Source organism: Teleopsis dalmanni, chromosome 1, assembly GCF_002237135.1.
Source record: "Teleopsis dalmanni isolate 2A chromosome 1, ASM223713v2, whole genome shotgun sequence".
Lineage (NCBI taxonomy): Eukaryota > Metazoa > Arthropoda > Insecta > Diptera > Diopsidae > Teleopsis > Teleopsis dalmanni.
In genome coordinates this window covers 206645922-206662132 of record NC_051846.1, presented here as the reverse complement: position 1 = coordinate 206662132, position 16211 = coordinate 206645922, and the positions used below count along the sequence as shown (strand labels likewise).

The 16211-nt window shown below is 34.2% G+C and overlaps 3 protein-coding genes across 6 annotated transcripts; 1 reads left to right on the top strand and 2 right to left on the bottom strand.

The window, feature by feature from the left end:
• The first annotated feature begins 662 nt into the window (after positions 1-662).
• On the top strand, positions 663-2012 carry LOC119671549 (pre-mRNA-splicing factor 38B-like). The gene has a single exon (XM_038082242.1). It carries the CDS (start codon positions 812-814, stop codon positions 1913-1915), a length of 1104 nt encoding a protein of 367 aa, XP_037938170.1. The 5' UTR covers positions 663-811; the 3' UTR covers positions 1916-2012.
• Positions 2013-5769: 3757 nt separating this feature from the next.
• On the bottom strand, positions 5770-11016 carry LOC119671548 (ubiquitin carboxyl-terminal hydrolase 45). 4 transcript variants are annotated; one of them, XM_038082239.1, is made up of 8 exons: positions 10295-11016; positions 9879-10234; positions 9306-9814; positions 9102-9238; positions 8928-9045; positions 7380-8044; positions 7211-7321; positions 5770-7156 (listed from the first exon to the last, which is right to left on the bottom strand). In XM_038082239.1, the coding sequence occupies exons 1-8, from the start codon at positions 10335-10337 to the stop codon at positions 6249-6251; spliced, it is 2847 nt and encodes a 948-aa protein (XP_037938167.1). In that variant the 5' UTR covers positions 10338-11016; the 3' UTR covers positions 5770-6248. The 4 variants fall into 4 exon arrangements, with proteins under 4 accessions (XP_037938167.1, XP_037938166.1, XP_037938168.1 ...); XM_038082238.1 differs by having other exon boundaries at positions 5770-7321; positions 10295-10495; positions 10703-11016; XM_038082240.1 differs by having other exon boundaries at positions 5770-7321; positions 9879-10276; positions 10703-11016.
• Positions 11017-15109: 4093 nt separating this feature from the next.
• Positions 15110-15946, bottom strand: LOC119667132. Its single transcript, XM_038076420.1, has one exon. It carries the CDS (start codon positions 15944-15946, stop codon positions 15110-15112), a length of 837 nt encoding a protein of 278 aa, XP_037932348.1.
• Between the last annotated feature and the right edge of the window lie 265 nt (positions 15947-16211).

The window sequence follows — 16211 nt, the reverse complement described above, 5'->3', positions numbered from 1 at the left end:
CATAAATATTCACAACAATCGATATGATTGTAATATCTTTTTATAAGAAAAAGTCTACTATTCTTGTACTACAGACTTAAATATCATATAAAAGATCCTCAGCATCATTTATTATCCTACTGGCTAACAGCTAGCAGTTGGTGCTCAATCACATTAAAATAAGCAGAAACCAAAGTGCCAACTATGGTACTAAAAACGTAAAAATCCATATAAAAACAAACTGTATAAGTTTATAAAAGCTTCTACTAAAAAAAACATTTGCACAAACATTGATAATATTTGTTGTAAATTTAAAATTAATAAACAATTATTAATAATTGAATTATAATTTTTAATAAAACAGAGTCCATGACTCTCTGTATTCTAAATAATTTACCCGCATCTTTCAACATTTGTACAATAGATGTTTACACATATAATCCACTATGCGCCACTATCGAAATATCCAGAAAGAAATTTGATTTAACAAAAACAATTTGTGCCCACAGTGCCCACAGAAATATGTCAACAAGTGTTTTAAGCTCCCAGCTCAAACACTAATTCATATTGTCTCCAGCGGGTATTCTCCCTCAACTGTTTTTGTTGACGCAAAAAACAACGACAAAAAGTGTTTATCTACTCAGGCAGAGTCAGTGTCGCTGGTATAAAAGCAGCTCAATTGGAAGCATGAAAATCAGTACGGCAATTACTCTTACAAGAGACAAGTGGTTCTTAAGAGACGACACAAAAGAAACGTTCTGTAAAATTTTCCAAGTGAAATAAACAATATTGTGAAATTGCTTTAAAATAATATTAATTAAATTGAAACGCTATGGCTGAAAAAGACGCAAGTCAATTAGCTGCTGAGCTAAGTGCTAGCCTTGAAGACTATGCGGTATCCGAACAACAACAGGAGCCACAGTCAACCCACAAAATCAAGGTTGATAAAAAAACATCAAAATTATTGGAGAAAGCCATCAAAGAAGCGTACAAGGCTCAGAAAATGTTGGAGAAAGCAATTGAACAATTCAATATTCAATTGCAGCTAAACGAAGTAGAAATTGGAAAGTCAGGTGGAAAGTGTAAACGCAGTAAACATCATGGTGGCAGAAATCGTTCGCGTTCACGTTCAGGTTCACGTGGACGCAAAAGTCGTGATGCCAGCAGTAGCTCAAGTTCATCTTCCAGTTCGAGTTCCAGTAGTTCAAGCTCAAGTTCAAGTTCCAGTGATTCAGAAGTTGAGAAGAAAAAGAAAGGTGGAAAACATTGCCGCAGACGACAACATCATAATAACCGTGATCGTTCTAAGTCTAGAGATCATTCTCGTGGACGTTCACGTGGACATTCTCGTGGACAATCTCGTGGACATTCTCGTGGACAATCTAGAGAAGAGTCTAGAGAACACTCAAGAGAAAATTCTAGGGAAAATTCTCGTGAAAACTCACGCTCACGTGATACTGCCGTAAATAAAGAAAACAAAACTCCTGACCATCATCGACGTCATAAAAGTCGTTCAAAATCTCGTGATCATTCACGTACCAGAGCTGTTAAACAACATAAAAAACATGGACGTAAACATGGACGTCATGGCCGTCACCGCTCACGCTCACACTCTCGCGACAATTCTCGTTGTGGCAAAAGGGCACATAAGCACCACAAGAAACATCATGGAGAACATAAGCACAAACATGAACGCTGTCGTTCGCGTGCAAATTCCAGATGCGACGTAGAAAGGAAACATAAACATCATCATGCAAGTCGCCCACATTCAAGACCACGCCATCACGGTCCCACCGAATTTGCACCATTTTTGATGCCAGGTGGTATGGGTTTTCCGCAATTGCCACATTGTCGTCCTTTTGATGATTTTCATCGTTTTCCATTTGGTGCTAATCGTTGCCTCACCAGATTGGGTTATCATTCAAGCGGCTTTTAAGTATAAATACTTCTTTTGAAATTTGAAGAGGAAGAACGAGCAAAAACTCTACGATTAATTAAAAAAAAAAATTCTTTAAAAACAAAAAATTCTTATTTGACAATTAAAAAAAACTTTAAAAAATAAAAAAAATGTGATTTGGTAATTAAAAAAAACTTTAAAAAATAAAAAAAAATGTGATTTGGTAATTAAAAAAACTATTTATTCAAAATTAAAAAACAATATTATTTAAAAATATAGAAAAAAAAATATTGTAAAATATTAAACATATTATACGTTATCAAAATTATTCTTATATCTATATAATATATAAACAATCGAGCAAAAAAAAATTTGTGATTAATTTTGCAATATACATGCATGAAATACTTATCTTTATAGTTTAATTAATATGTCATTAAATGTTTACAGTATTAAAAATTCAGAAAATAAAAATAAAAAAATTAAGTAACATTAATTCTAACATAATAAATAGTATAAACAAAAAAATAAATAAAAATAAATACAAAATAAAAAAAATTGTTTTTATTCAGTACATTTGACTTCTATGGGAAGAGGTGAAATATATTTAAATATGTAAGTACATAGCATAACATATTTATCGGTGTTAAGTATATAAGTAAAGTATATCTGTTAATATTCTTCAATACCTCCAATATTTTATACATTTTATATATAAACCAGTTTTCAATTTCTTCCATGATATAAGGAAGATCTTTAGCAGAATTAGGTCAACACCTTATGAATATACTCCATTTTTTTTTTTGAATATTTTGAATTTTTACGAGGTTAGTATCCACTCAGTTGCGTAGCATCGTATATTCAGTATGACACTACTTTTTAGTACCTATACATATTTTAAACGCTTCTCTAGATTGGAACACATAAAAGTATTTGAAATTTTGTTGAACTCCCGTCTTGCATTCCTAGTAATAAATTTGTTCTTTATAAACTGTGTTTTTATAATCAGTAACTCAACTCGATTACCACCTACCATTACCTGCGGTTGTTGTAGTTGTTGTTAGCCGCGGGGATCTGTTTGTGATATCCCTTAGGTGGGTGTTGAAAGACACTTGGTCCTCGAAATTGACTGTTTGTCCGGACATGGAATCGGTCGTTTGTGGAAATATTACTTACGGTTCTCTTATCTAGTTACAGTCCTTGAATAAGAAAAACAATCAGTCTTGATTTGAAACAGTTCAGAGAGGTACACGAGTAACTGCCCCAACTACGTTCTGCTAAGTTTTGTATTATAATATTTATAATGAAGCTCTATGATTTTTTTTCTTGTTTTTGTTGTTTGGTCTTTCTAGTACCATATGTGGTTTGATTGCAAATTAAATTCAAAAATCAGATGAGAAATTTTACCTTACGCACTGTATACCCAATAAATATTAATATATATTTGAAAATAAAAAATATAAACTTTAAAATTAAATTAGTTAAATCAATATACGCCTGGTTTTTTGTTAGTTTTGATATTTTGTCATATACACTGTTTACGTGATGTATATCATAAACCATAATATTTTTTCCTCTTTATAAAAAGCGTGTCAACTATATAGTAATGCATGTATACTTTCCTTATCGCTCAAGGCGTGTGTTGTTTATTAAAGATAAATATACATATAATGTGCAATATAACTATGACTCCATTAAAAAAATGTGAACTACAAAAATAAATATTTAATAGAAGTGAGAGAAACATATAAATTATAGTTATGAATTGCTGATTTAAAAGTCTCTAGGTCTACGAATCAGAATCATTCATTAACATCGATGACTACCTACTAATCCAATTTGAATTTAGTCATTCTATTCATATTGAATACCAGGCAAGTCCATAAGGCATAATAAAAAAATTCGAAGATCGGCAAAATCTATATTCAAAGTCCAGGAAATGTCAATTGATTGCGAGAGGAATACAAGAGTTGAGATGAGATACAAGGAAGAATTTATGTGGCATGAGGTGCAAGAGTGTAGGTGTAGATAAGGCACTAATTTAAGCTGGCCTGAATCAAAGTAAAGGAACCTTACCAGTACGACGGAAAAGAGCAATTAATCAATAGGGCGCAAATCAATCATTTTAATATAAAATTATATGATATGAATGCAATGATACCATATAATGAATTAATGATAATATAAAATTATAATTATAGTTGATAGTGAATATAGAGTTAACGAAGATAAATAGTTATCTTTTTAGAAAAATCTTATTGAAATTATTTCAGTTAATAAATGTTCAGTTATTGGTCGTACACCATCGAAGACTTGCGAACCATATTGCAAGAACTGCACTAAGCTCGAAACCCCGAGGCTTTAGAAAGCGTGGCGCACAAGCACAAACATAACGCAGAACTATAAACGGAGAACTCTATAAATGAAATTATAACTGGAATGATATATGCCGCGAAACACCCAATAGAGTTTAGCTTAGACCTACGACAGAGGCCCTATGCTTCACGAGGAGAAGAAAACACACTAAGACATGCACACCAGGAAATCTCTATTTATACTTTTACCAACCGCTGATATAGATAAGAGTATAAATCATGTTCTCGATTTACGTGCAGATTAATTAATTAAAAATTAGTAATTTAGTATCAGTAATTTGTGTACATAAGATTCCAGATATGCATTAGATAAAATTTCTAACATGTACTAAAATTGTTACCTCTTGAAAGAGAATCAGTACATCTACGCTTTAAAAATGTTTATCAATACTCGTAGTTTATTTGATAGGTCGTAAATGTTTGTTGGAGACCCCTTTGTAAATAGTGTACCTTTTATTGAATGCATTTGTACTCAAGTTAGATTTAATTATTATTTTGAGGCTAGTTGGGTCAGTACACTTGAGCACTTTTACTCTCTATTGACTATGAGGTCTCTTCATAACTCCTTTCTACGCTTTAACTGGATTATTGTTTATCACTTCATCAGACTAAGCAATAATTGACCTCAGATCTGCATACCTTCATGAGGAACCTGTAACCATTCTGAGATTCGATAAAGCGGTGTTGGTAAGCCTATCAGTTTTCGTAAATAGTTTCAGGGCTCTATCCTTTAAGTATTTTTTGATCGGATCAATCTTGTGGTCCCTGAGGCAGATCTAATCTTTGCCTTCAATTGAAGTGCTTGAACTTAAAATAATGAATAAGCGCGTATTCGCTCACCAAAACTATTTATGTTAAAATCTAGAAAGAAAATCATAAATAATAAATTAGACAAATTAATATTGACGTACATTAGAATTTATTAATTTTACTTATAATAATGGTTTTTTTTTATAATTCGATATTTTTTCATAATAAATTTTCAAGTCACAATTTAAAATTTTTCATTTACATTTTACATTTGCATATTATATATTACGATTAATTAATAAAGGTATATACGTATAAGTTTTATTTCAAAGTCTTAAGTAATTACCCAAATTAACAAAATTAAAATAAAGAATTAAATAAAACCTATTAGCTTAGCATAATAAGAATACAATAAATGATCGCTTCTGAGCCAAATTAAAAATGCTTACTTAAAAATACAGCAAATTAAGTATGTAAAATGTATAGGCCGGGTTCTAAAGTAAAACTTAAGAGCACTGCCTTGAGTTACTTTAAATGCGAGGAAATAATGCAATTTTCTATGTTACGTTAGCGTAGAAAGAGGAATACGCGTACAGCAGGATTTAAAGGACGTCAGCATAAATACTGTGCAGTAAGTTAAAACAGTTTATATACATATATATGTGCTATAAATATACAGAAAGAAAATATTTATCTCATATCATTATCATTAACAATTACAATTACAATTCAAAATATAAACATACAAAAGCTAATTCTTCATAAATATGAGTTTTTTTTGTTTTTTTCGTTCATAAAAGTCGTAGCTGCCTTAAATTTAATTTTAACAAATCTTCGTTGGTTGATTAAACGAATAAACTCGACTCGATCGGAGAATTTATATTGTTGTACAAATAAATAATTAATAGTTTAAGTGCATTTCATTGTATCACTTATATATGTTCTTATAGCACAGTTTGTATACATTGTTTAAATCAATTTCCTTTTCCTTTAAAGCTATTTCTTAAATATTTCATTTCATTAAACAAATTTAATTCAAATATCATTTTATTTTCGCAATGTAGTTTCTACTAAATATGTTTGAACTTAAAGAGAAAAAACGAAATTTTACAAAACAAAAATAACATTAAAAAAAACAAAAAATAATATATATTAAATATTTAAGACGTAAGTCGCGCGAACCCGTAGTATTAGATTCGATTTATAATGTAAAAACTAGTACATATTTTCTTGGTAGTACATATATTTCAGTAGATACGTTCATAGAAGAGTAAATAAGCTTGCGCTCTTAAAACGTCATCCTCCTGTACTTCTTGCACACGTGAATCGGAAACATAATACCATTTACCCAAAGGTACTTGAACGTTGAACGCTTCCTCGTAACCACCGACAGCACCCTCAAGATCTGGTGATTCAGGGACATTTTCCCTATCCGAAGACGATGTTGAACTATCAGAAAAATCGTCGCTATCATTGGAATACTTCATTCGTAGTTCTCTGGCTTTTTCTCTAGCTAATATTTCGTCCAATTTTTTACGTACATCATCGTCTTGATCAAGTTCGGCTCGACTACCATGCGGTAGAAATTTCCACCTCGCGTCATCGACCGCCGGTTTTGGACGTACTTTTACATAAGCTGTATAGTGACCACCGTACATGCCACCTGAATGCTCTACAATACCATACAAAGCATAAAGTAGCTTTTTTTGTTTTCTATTAATATTGGGTAAATTTTTTACTTTTGAACCACAAAACGGTGCTACATCCAATATCATTGGAAAGTTTACAGCTCGTGTAAGTTTGCGGAATATGCAACGTGGTCCTAACTGAAAACGTTTTAGATGTAAAATTAATACAGCCGGCGGGCTGGATATGAGGAACTGCTTCGTTGCATTAGTATTGACTGTCTTCGCCTTTGGATTATCACCGTTAATGCGTTTGGTACAATTCTCACAACCTACCATATTGTTGCCCGTCATCAATTCAATTGCTGTAAAATTATTCAGACATGATTGCACAGAACATTCACCATCCTCGCATTGATAACGTGGCGCTATAGTAGTACTCCAATCCGAATGACTTAGGGTTCTTACACGTTTCACTTTTTTACGCGTCGCATTCTGTTGTTCCTTCAATTCAAGATTTTCCATTTGAGCTGAAAGTGCATCGTCATTAGTAGATTTAAAATTACGTCGTAGATTTTTTGCACCTTTAACGCTGATACCAACGTTCACTAAACTGGCATTAACTGCGGAATTGCTTTCCGAAGCACTCGGGAAATTGCTACCATTGTTTGCTGGACTCGTGGCTATACCGGAATCTACCGGTAACGGATAATAAAATTATACAGTTTTTATTAATAAAATTATTAAACTTACCATTTTCGTCTTCTTCAAGTGAATCTTTATCTGCATTTTCTGGTGAATCTCCTCTTTTTTCTGGCTTATTTGGACTTTGTAATTGATTATTTCCATTCGTATCGCAAAGTGAAGTAGATGGTTGACGCACAGTCTTTTCTGTTATATTTTCATCAACTAGATTATCTTCAACATCTGCATCCGATTGTTCTGCCGAAGATGAGTTAGAAGAATCGTCCATAGCATCGTTTCCTGTAGCACCATCTGCTCCACCGCTGCTTCTAGTATTATGAACAGGACCATCTTCCAATAAAAATTTATTCTTTATATGTAACGTAGACTTTGTACCGCGAGCAGATGTTGATTTTGCACACGAACTAGTACCACTTTCATTGTCAGGACTGGATTTTCGTCTTTGTGGTGGTTGAGGTTTTTCTACGCTTACTGGTAATGACACATCTAGAAAATATTCATGCCTTGATGACACATTATAACAATCCTGACAAGTAAGTGTAGATACAAGAAAACCACGGAACACTTGATCAGGTCGCAAAATGCGATCAGCTGCTTGATTACCATATATTTTGCATTTCTGTCGCATCTCTTCAGAAACACTATTAATGTCTTTATCTTTATAACCTAAATTTTGGAGTATTACACGTTGGTACCTTTTTAAATCTTCCGATCTATAATTGAAAAAATGGTTAATTACATTTGCTTTTTAATGTAAATTTATAAAATAATAAAATTACGAATTAAAAAATGTTCAAATTTTATGTTTAAATGGGTTAAGTATACTCGAATTAGAACATTTATTTTCTATGCTTTATTTTACTTTTGTTTTATTTTATAGAAATTTTGAAACAAAAAATGCTCTATCACATTGAAGTCGCCAGATTTCTATGCCTTTACCCGGATTATCTCAAATCAAAATTTAAAACATCCGCAATCCAATCTTGTTCTTAAACAATTGCCTCCCTTTGATGTTTTCTTTCCTACCTAACCATATTCTGACGCATGTACACATATTCGTTATGCCTCTCATCTAATCTGCTATATAGATTTCTACAGGTTACTTAACTTAACCATGTTTTGGTTAACATCATGTAGCATCTTGACTCTCTTCTCTGGATCGCCTTATTTGATCTATACTGAAAGAACCTGATAATCTACCAGGTTAACCCCTTCCTTTTAAGCATAACATTTCAGATATCAGTATATCTAGTCTCTGCCGCTTAAATGCTTTTAAGCTATGCTAAAGAATTGATACCGAGACCATTTATTTCGCTTGATGATATAATCAACTTCAAAGAAACATAATAGAGATTTAGATGGCACTGACTTAAAAGATTTAAACTTCTATAAAATGCTCTTAAGACTTTTTTTGTAAGTTTTTGTTTGAAAAAGTATAGCTCTGCTACATATTTCGCTTCGAAAGTATTTTTTTTTTTAACTTAAACTACCAATAAATAAAAAATCCAGCAATTGGAATAAAATTTCAAGTACAGCAATAAAAAAAAAACAGTCAAATTTATAAATACAATTAAAAATAAAACTATGTTAATTTACCTCACACTCTCAAGTAACTGTCGTAGGAGTTCGTGTGAATCATGTTGATCACCACCACGAAATTGCGGGCATTTGGTACAGAGTTTGTCAAAAAGCTTGACAGGCGTAAAAACACCACCTTTAACACAATAAAAATTAATTAATCGTCCATCTTTGAGATTTTATAACACTTACCTCCAGATTGCAGTTCTTCTAAAGCATTAGCCAACGCAGATGTTAGCCCACCCCAAACTGATAACGTACCCTTAATAGGTGGCAATTTCATATCGCTTTGATCTTTATATTTAAATACTCCACCAGGAAGTGTAAACCTAAATATTCAATTTATTTATTTATTACACTAAAGAAAATAAAAATAATACATGGACTTTAACTTACTCTTCGCCTGGTTCTGATAATTCCTTCAGCACTTCTAATAAGTATGGAGTTTGCGCAAGACACTGCATAACAGCATTAAAAAAACATGTATTTCCTAAATTCGTTAAACCACGCACTCTGGGTAATTGTTCATATCCGTAAACTTCGGATTTATTGTTTACATCGTTATTTAATTCTAAGGGGCCTTTGGCGGTCTTTGTTACACGTTTTGCCATGCCTGGTGCAGGTGGTGCTGGCGGTGGTGGTGGAGGCAGCGCTATAGCAGTATTATTTATACTGTTGACTGTTGGTTGGAGTGTCTCCCAGGTAGCTACAATTGTCTTTTCAAGAGTTGTAGTTAACGCAGTCAAATCTGAAGGCTGTGGTTTCGCTGCCAATTTTTTGACGAAATCTACACAGTCCAACAAATTTTTCCTGGAATTGGCACTTACTTCGTTGTCACACTCATAGCACCAGATTTCGAATGTGCGGGTGTTCATTGTAAGTGAATGTGAATCCGAATGAGGTGTCTAAAAAAGTTATAAAAAAAAAAGGTTATAACATATTGAATAACAGATTTACGTTATTGATTACCTTGAAATGCTGCAATGCATGCTGATTCTTCGACCTGCCGCATAATTGCGTTCCGCATTTGAGACAAAGCCACAACGTATTGTCATATTCAAAGCAACTGTTATCGTTTAGTGACTCACTTGCCTCAGTGGCGGGAGAAGTGGCTCCAGCTTTTTTGCATTGCCCGCAATCACTAGCCAAGCCACTGGTTTTCAACAATTTCTTTAATTTTGGCGCATCAACCGACTTTTTTACATGCTGGCAGCTGCCTGCTGTTGGTGAAGTTTGTAAACCTCTCTCATCGGTGCTATCGGTTGATGAGCCATCGTCGTGCGCATCTGGCTGCCTCTTCTTCTTCACCATCACTTCTTTTGTAACTTAAATAATGGGATAGAAGTCAGTTATAGCGTAATTCCAAACTAAAATATAATGCATACAATTTACAAAAGGTAAAACATAATTAACATATTTTTGCAACATTCAATTTTGATTATTTGATTATTTGGTTTTTGGATATCGGATTTCGGATTTCGGATATGGTATTTCGTATTTTTTTCAAGTCTGCAAATTTGGCCCAATTCGGGTCCTTCCCATTTCAATCATTACGTTGCGTATTGAGGTTAAGTAGAGACAATTAGCTTGCAAGAAAATTTTATCATAAGCAACAACAAATCTGATAAATTTTGACAGTTAATATAAGTTTTCAACAATATTTTAACAAATGTGGAAGCTAATTTTCTTTGTTTGTCTACACAAAATAATTTACATCGCTAAAAAGACGATGCGTTAAAGGCTTGGAACGACCCGCGCACACAGCAGTACGAACTTTTTTCTTATTTATTTACCTTACTATGCTTGTAAACTTTAATAAAAACAAAATTTTGATATTTTTTCAATATTTAAATTCATTAAACATGTTTAAAAATTATTAATCAAAAAGTCGTCACTCAAAACAACGTGAAATTTTTCGCTCTCATTTTTGTGTTTTCTTTTGTCATTATTTTGCGTTTATTATGTTGGCAAAATTGATACGCTGTAGCGCCCCCTGCATGTGACTTTTGTTTATTCCAATAGAGAATTCTTGTGCGTTTTTCTGAACGTACTGTTGATATATGCAGTCATTATATCAAATTTATATAATTAAATAAATGTATGCACAGTAAAAATAAAATAAAAGTAATTTAATAGCAAAATAATAATTTTAATGTAATTGTAATTTTATTTTTATTGGACTACTACTGAGTTTGTGTATATTGAAATTATTTTCTCCACTTTTTGAATGCCACTGAACGTACTTCACCAATGCATATTTAAATTGAGAATATTACTTATATATTATTACATTTGTACGCATATTTTATCAAAATATGTAAAATATTTCGATATTACACAAGGAAAAAGATAAACAAATACATTTTAACTGGTAGTACATTTTGTTTATGATGAGCTGACGAAACATCTTAAATTTTAAAGTCTATAACTAGATTATAGTTTTAAAAATTTTTATCTGAGTCCGTACATATTCCCATTATGTTACTGCTCAAACTACTCTCTTCAACGGTTTATCAATCTGCCCATTATGGACTCCCTTCCATTTTGGATCTAGAAGAACTATACAAATCTTACTCGAAGGGACCTATTCTTCGACTCTAAAGTCATAATAAAATTACTATTTTTAACAGGTAAATCAAAAATAGATGACTTGAATAATGACAAAACAAATGTATTTAACTTTTATCATATTTATAATAATAACCCCACAAATTGAAAGCTTTTGAAGCAAGCCAATTCTATAAGACAACGTATCATTTAGAATTTTTGAGATGCTTCACATTCATCTAATTCAAAACAAATCTGCTATAAGGATATGTAGTGGTTTGTTATGTTGGGGTTTATTTCGAATTTAACACTCCGTATTGGTAATGGATAAGTTTATTTATTTCTTATACTTAGTTATTATAAAATATTCTTAAAGTTAAGATTTATGTTTTTACGTCTTATTCACGTGCTGCTTTGTCTTTTTCCAAACTACTACTGGCGGGAACTGCGGCTATTGTTGTCTCCTTTGTGCCTTGTTGACAGTTCTTTTATTTATATTTTTTGGTGCTGCCACAGTACTCCCCCCTAAGTGATGGAGTCACTGAATTTGGTTGGAAAGCGAACGTTGCGTCCTGATTTTGTCAGGTTAGCTGTTGTATTTGGTCGCACAGACTGGTCGCCATTAACGTTGTTTGGAGTGTGGTATACCATTGATTTGTTGTGGATGTCAATGTCTGTATCGGGACATATGAAAGCAGCTTTAAGACGATCTATGCTAACTGTTTGTTCTTTGTTTTCGATCAGTATTCTAAACGTCTTGTCATTTCGCTCTAGTATTTGGTAAGGACCATCGTAAGGTTGCGTCAATGGTGGTTTTACCTTGTCATTTCGTATAAATACATGCGTGGCTGAGCTTAGAGCCGGTTGAATGTGGTAGCCTCGGTCTATATGATGCGATACCAACGTTGCCTTGACGCTCTGCATTTGTTCTCTTAGCTTGGTTATGAAATCGTGTTGATTTATATTTCTGTGGCTAGGGTTGCTTACTATTTCGCCCGGTAAACGTAGAGTTTGGCCATATAGCATTTCAGCAGCAGAAGCTCCAATGTCTGGTTTAAAAGTCGTGCGTAGACCTAACAATACTATTGGTAAAACTTCTGTCCAAGAAGTTGTTTGGTGGCACATTAAGGCTGCTTTTAATGTGCGGTGAAATCGTTCCACCATTCCGTTACTTTGAGGATGGTAACTCGTAGTTCGTAAGTGTTTGCAACCGATAACTTCAGCTAGTTGGTTGAACAATGAAGATTCAAATTGTCTTCCTTGGTCTGTTGTGATACGTAAGGGTACGCCAAAACGTGCGATCCATTGAGTAATCAGTGCGTTTGCGATGGTTTCCGCTGTTTGATCTGGGATCGGAATTGCTTCTGGCCATCGGCTGAAACGGTCGATGATGGTTAATATATATGTGCAGTTGTTTGATGGTGGTAGCGGGCCGACGATATCTATGTTTATATGTTCGAATCTGTGTTCAGCGAGTTCATATTGACAAATAGGTGAACGGTTGTGACGTTGCACTTTAGAACGTTGGCATGGGATACATTGTCGGGTCCAGTTTCTGATATCAGCATTTATAGAAGGCCAGAAAAATTTTTCAGCTATCATTTTTGTTGTGCCCCGAATGCTGGGATGAGACAACCCATGCGTAGCTTTAAAGATATGTAGCCGGTATTTCTGCGGAATGTAAGGACGAATTCGCCCAGTTGAAACTTCGCAATAAATTTTATCTGATATTGTTGGTAAAGATAAAAGTTTGATTTCGATGGAATTGTTGTTTTTGATATCTTGTAGTTGTGGGCAACATCGTTGTAATCCAATTATACAATCGTAGTCGATTTTTGGGATGCTAATACTATCTATCCGCGAGAGAAAATCTGCTGGGATGTTGTCTTTTCCGCTGACATGAACGATATTCGTTGTAAATTGACCTATATAATCAAGCTGACGGACTTGACGTGGTGAAGCCTTGTCGGACTTTTGCTGGAATGCGAACGTGAGTGGCTTGTGGTCAGTTATTAATACGAATTCACGACCTTCTAACATATGTCGAAAATGTTTTATGCCCTGATATGCGGCTAACAACTCACGATCGTATGTGCTGTATCGTTTTTGTGTATCTGTTAATCGTTTAGAGAAAAAACCGAGTGGTTGGAACGTGCTGTTTGTCACTTGATGAAGAACTGCGCCGAGAGCTTTATCCGAGGCGTCTACTTGTAATGCAAGCGTAGCAGTTTTTGACGGATGAACAAGTAGTGTCGAGTTTGTTAGTTCATCTTTACATTTTTGGAAGATTGTTTTGTTCACTTCGGTCCAGCATAACGGTGTGTTGTCGTTCTTCTTGTTTCCTTTTATCATTTGTTGAAGTGCAGTTTGAGAATCTACAGCGTTTGGTACGAACCTGCGATAAAAGTTAAGTAATGCTAGAAATCTTCTTAATTCTTTTGTTTTTGTTGGAAGCGGGTACTCGCTGATGCTCTTCACTCGATCTGGTAGAGGTTGAATGCCCTTTTCACTGATGAGATAACCAAGAAATTTTACTGTGTTTTGAGCAAAAACGCATTTTGATACGTTTATTATTAAACCATGTTTTCTGAATCGTTCGAATACTTGTTGCAAGTGTTGCCTGTGCTCTTCCTCGTTTGCTGATGCAATAATGACGTCGTCAATATAGGCAAAGGCGAATTCGAGATCTCGTAATACTTCGTGAATGAAGCGTTGAAATGTTTGACCTGCATTGCAAAGTCCGAATGTCATGTTAGTAAATTCAAATAATCCAAATGGAGTTATGATCGCCGTTTTTGGAATATCCCCCGGTTCAACTGGTATCTGGTGATATGCCTTAATCAGGTCGATGGTTGAAAAAACTTTTTGGTTATATAACATGTGTGCAAAATCATGTATGTGAGGAACTGGGTAACGATCTGGGATGGTGATTGCATTTAAGCGACGGTAATCTCCGCAAGGTCTCCAACTACCGTCTGGTTTTTTTACCATATGTAAGGGGCTAGCCCAATTGCTGCTTGATGGACGGCATATTCCGGCTGTGACTAAGTTTTGGAATTCTTCTTTTGCTGCTGCTAGCTTGTCTGGAGGTAACCTACGTGGTCTCTCACATATTGGTGGACCTTTTGTTAATATGTGGTGAGTGACTTTGGTCACCTGGCGATTTGTCGGTGTTGGTTTAGTAATGTCGATGTATTCTTTTAGTAGATCTGCAATTTTGCAAGATGTGTTCACAGTTGATATTTTTTGCGCATTTACCTTACGTTCACTTGCGGCTGAGAAAATCTTTGTTGATGTGTCGATCAATCGTTTCATTTTTATGTCTACTATTAATCCGAAATGATTTAAAAAATCTGCACCGATGATTGAAGTGTTTACATCTGCGATAATAAATGGCCATGTGAAATTTCTTCGTAAGCCAAGAGCTAGAGTTATCTCTATTTCTCCAAATGTTTTGATCATAGAACCATTTGCTGCGTAGAGTATTCTTTCGTTCTTATTGTTTGTATTTGAATTTTTTTGTTTGGCGGCAATAAGTGAAACATCTGCACCCGTGTCTATTAGGAATGATTTTTTTGTCTTATTGTCATAGACGAACAGTCTTGTAGATGTTTCGTTTACAACTTCCTCTGCCGCCGTAGACGAAGTCGGTTTTAGTTTTTTGTGCCATATGTGCATGGCTGCTTGCAATTTTTTGCATTTGCCCCATATGTTCTATGATACCAACAATTTGTACTGGTCTTTTCTTCACTATCATCATGACATTGCCGGTTTCTGGATGTTGAACGTGAACGTTGATTTGCTCTTGAGCGGTGTTCGGTTGATAATTTCGAGACCATTTTCGTCAGTCTGGTCACTTCTCGTTGAAGTTGTTCGATTTGTGCATCACGTTGAATATGAGCTGCTGCAGGGACGTTAGCTGCATTGACGTAAGTTCCTTGCATTGTTGAGTTTATACGGATTGTTTCGGTTATGTTGTCTGCCAATTCCGCCATCTTAGGTAGTTCCACTTGAATTGTGGCTAGACATGTCTGTACTTCTACAGGAAGACGTTGTAACCATAACCCTTTCAGTAATTGTTCGTCTTGTTTGCTTCCACTAATACGTTGCAATTCGCTTAAAAGATGGGATGGCTTTTTATCCCCAAGCTGTAAACCACTAACTAATTTTTGTATGCGTTTTTGTTCACTATCCGCAAAGTTTTTTATTATTGCTTGCTTGATAGCCTCGTACTTCTGAGTTGCTGGTGGATTCTGTATTGTGTTATAAATCTGTTCTAACAGCGATCCATCCAATGCTGCGATAACTGTGCCAAACTTTTGAGTATCGCCCTTTATGTTGTTGACTTGGAACCAGTAGTCCAACTGAATAAACCAAAGGTCAATGTTGTTTTTTATTAATGTTGGCATCGGCAGCTTTATTGCAGTGATTGTTGCGTTTTCATTGATTGGGTTAGTGTCTTCGGTTATCTTTTGCTCTTGAGTAGCCATTTTTTTTTATATATTCGACGTCGGCTTGGTCACCAATGTAGTGGTTTGTTATGTTGGGGTTTATTTCGAATTTAACACTCCGTATTGGTAATGGATAAGTTAATTTAACACTCCGTATTGGTAATGGATAAGTTTATTTATTTCTTATACTTAGTTATTATAAAATATTCTTAAAGTTAAGATTTATGTTTTTACGTCTTATTCACGTGCTGCTTTGTCTTTTTCCAAACTACTACTGGCGGGAACTGCGGATATTGTTGTCTCC

What these genes read in the sequence shown, in the direction of transcription:
- LOC119671549 (XM_038082242.1), top strand. Translation starts at nt 812, where the DNA reads ATGGCTGAAAAAGACGCAAGTCAATTAGCTGCTGAGCTAAGTGCTAGC.
- LOC119671548 (XM_038082238.1), bottom strand. Translation starts at nt 10,337, where the DNA reads ATGTTGCAAAAATATGTTAATTATGTTTTACCTTTTGTAAATT. An exon ending in ATGCATTGCAGCATTTCAAG is followed by an intron (nt 9,815 to 9,878) that starts GTAATCAATAAC and finishes TAACTTTTTTAG; the next exon opens with ACACCTCATTCGGATTCACA. An exon ending in CAGTTACTTGAGAGTGTGAG is followed by an intron (nt 8,045 to 8,927) that starts GTAAATTAACAT and finishes TTTCAATTATAG; the next exon opens with ATCGGAAGATTTAAAAAGGT.
- LOC119667132 (XM_038076420.1), bottom strand. Translation starts at nt 15,946, where the DNA reads ATGGCTACTCAAGAGCAAAAGATAACCGAAGACACTAACCCAATCAAT.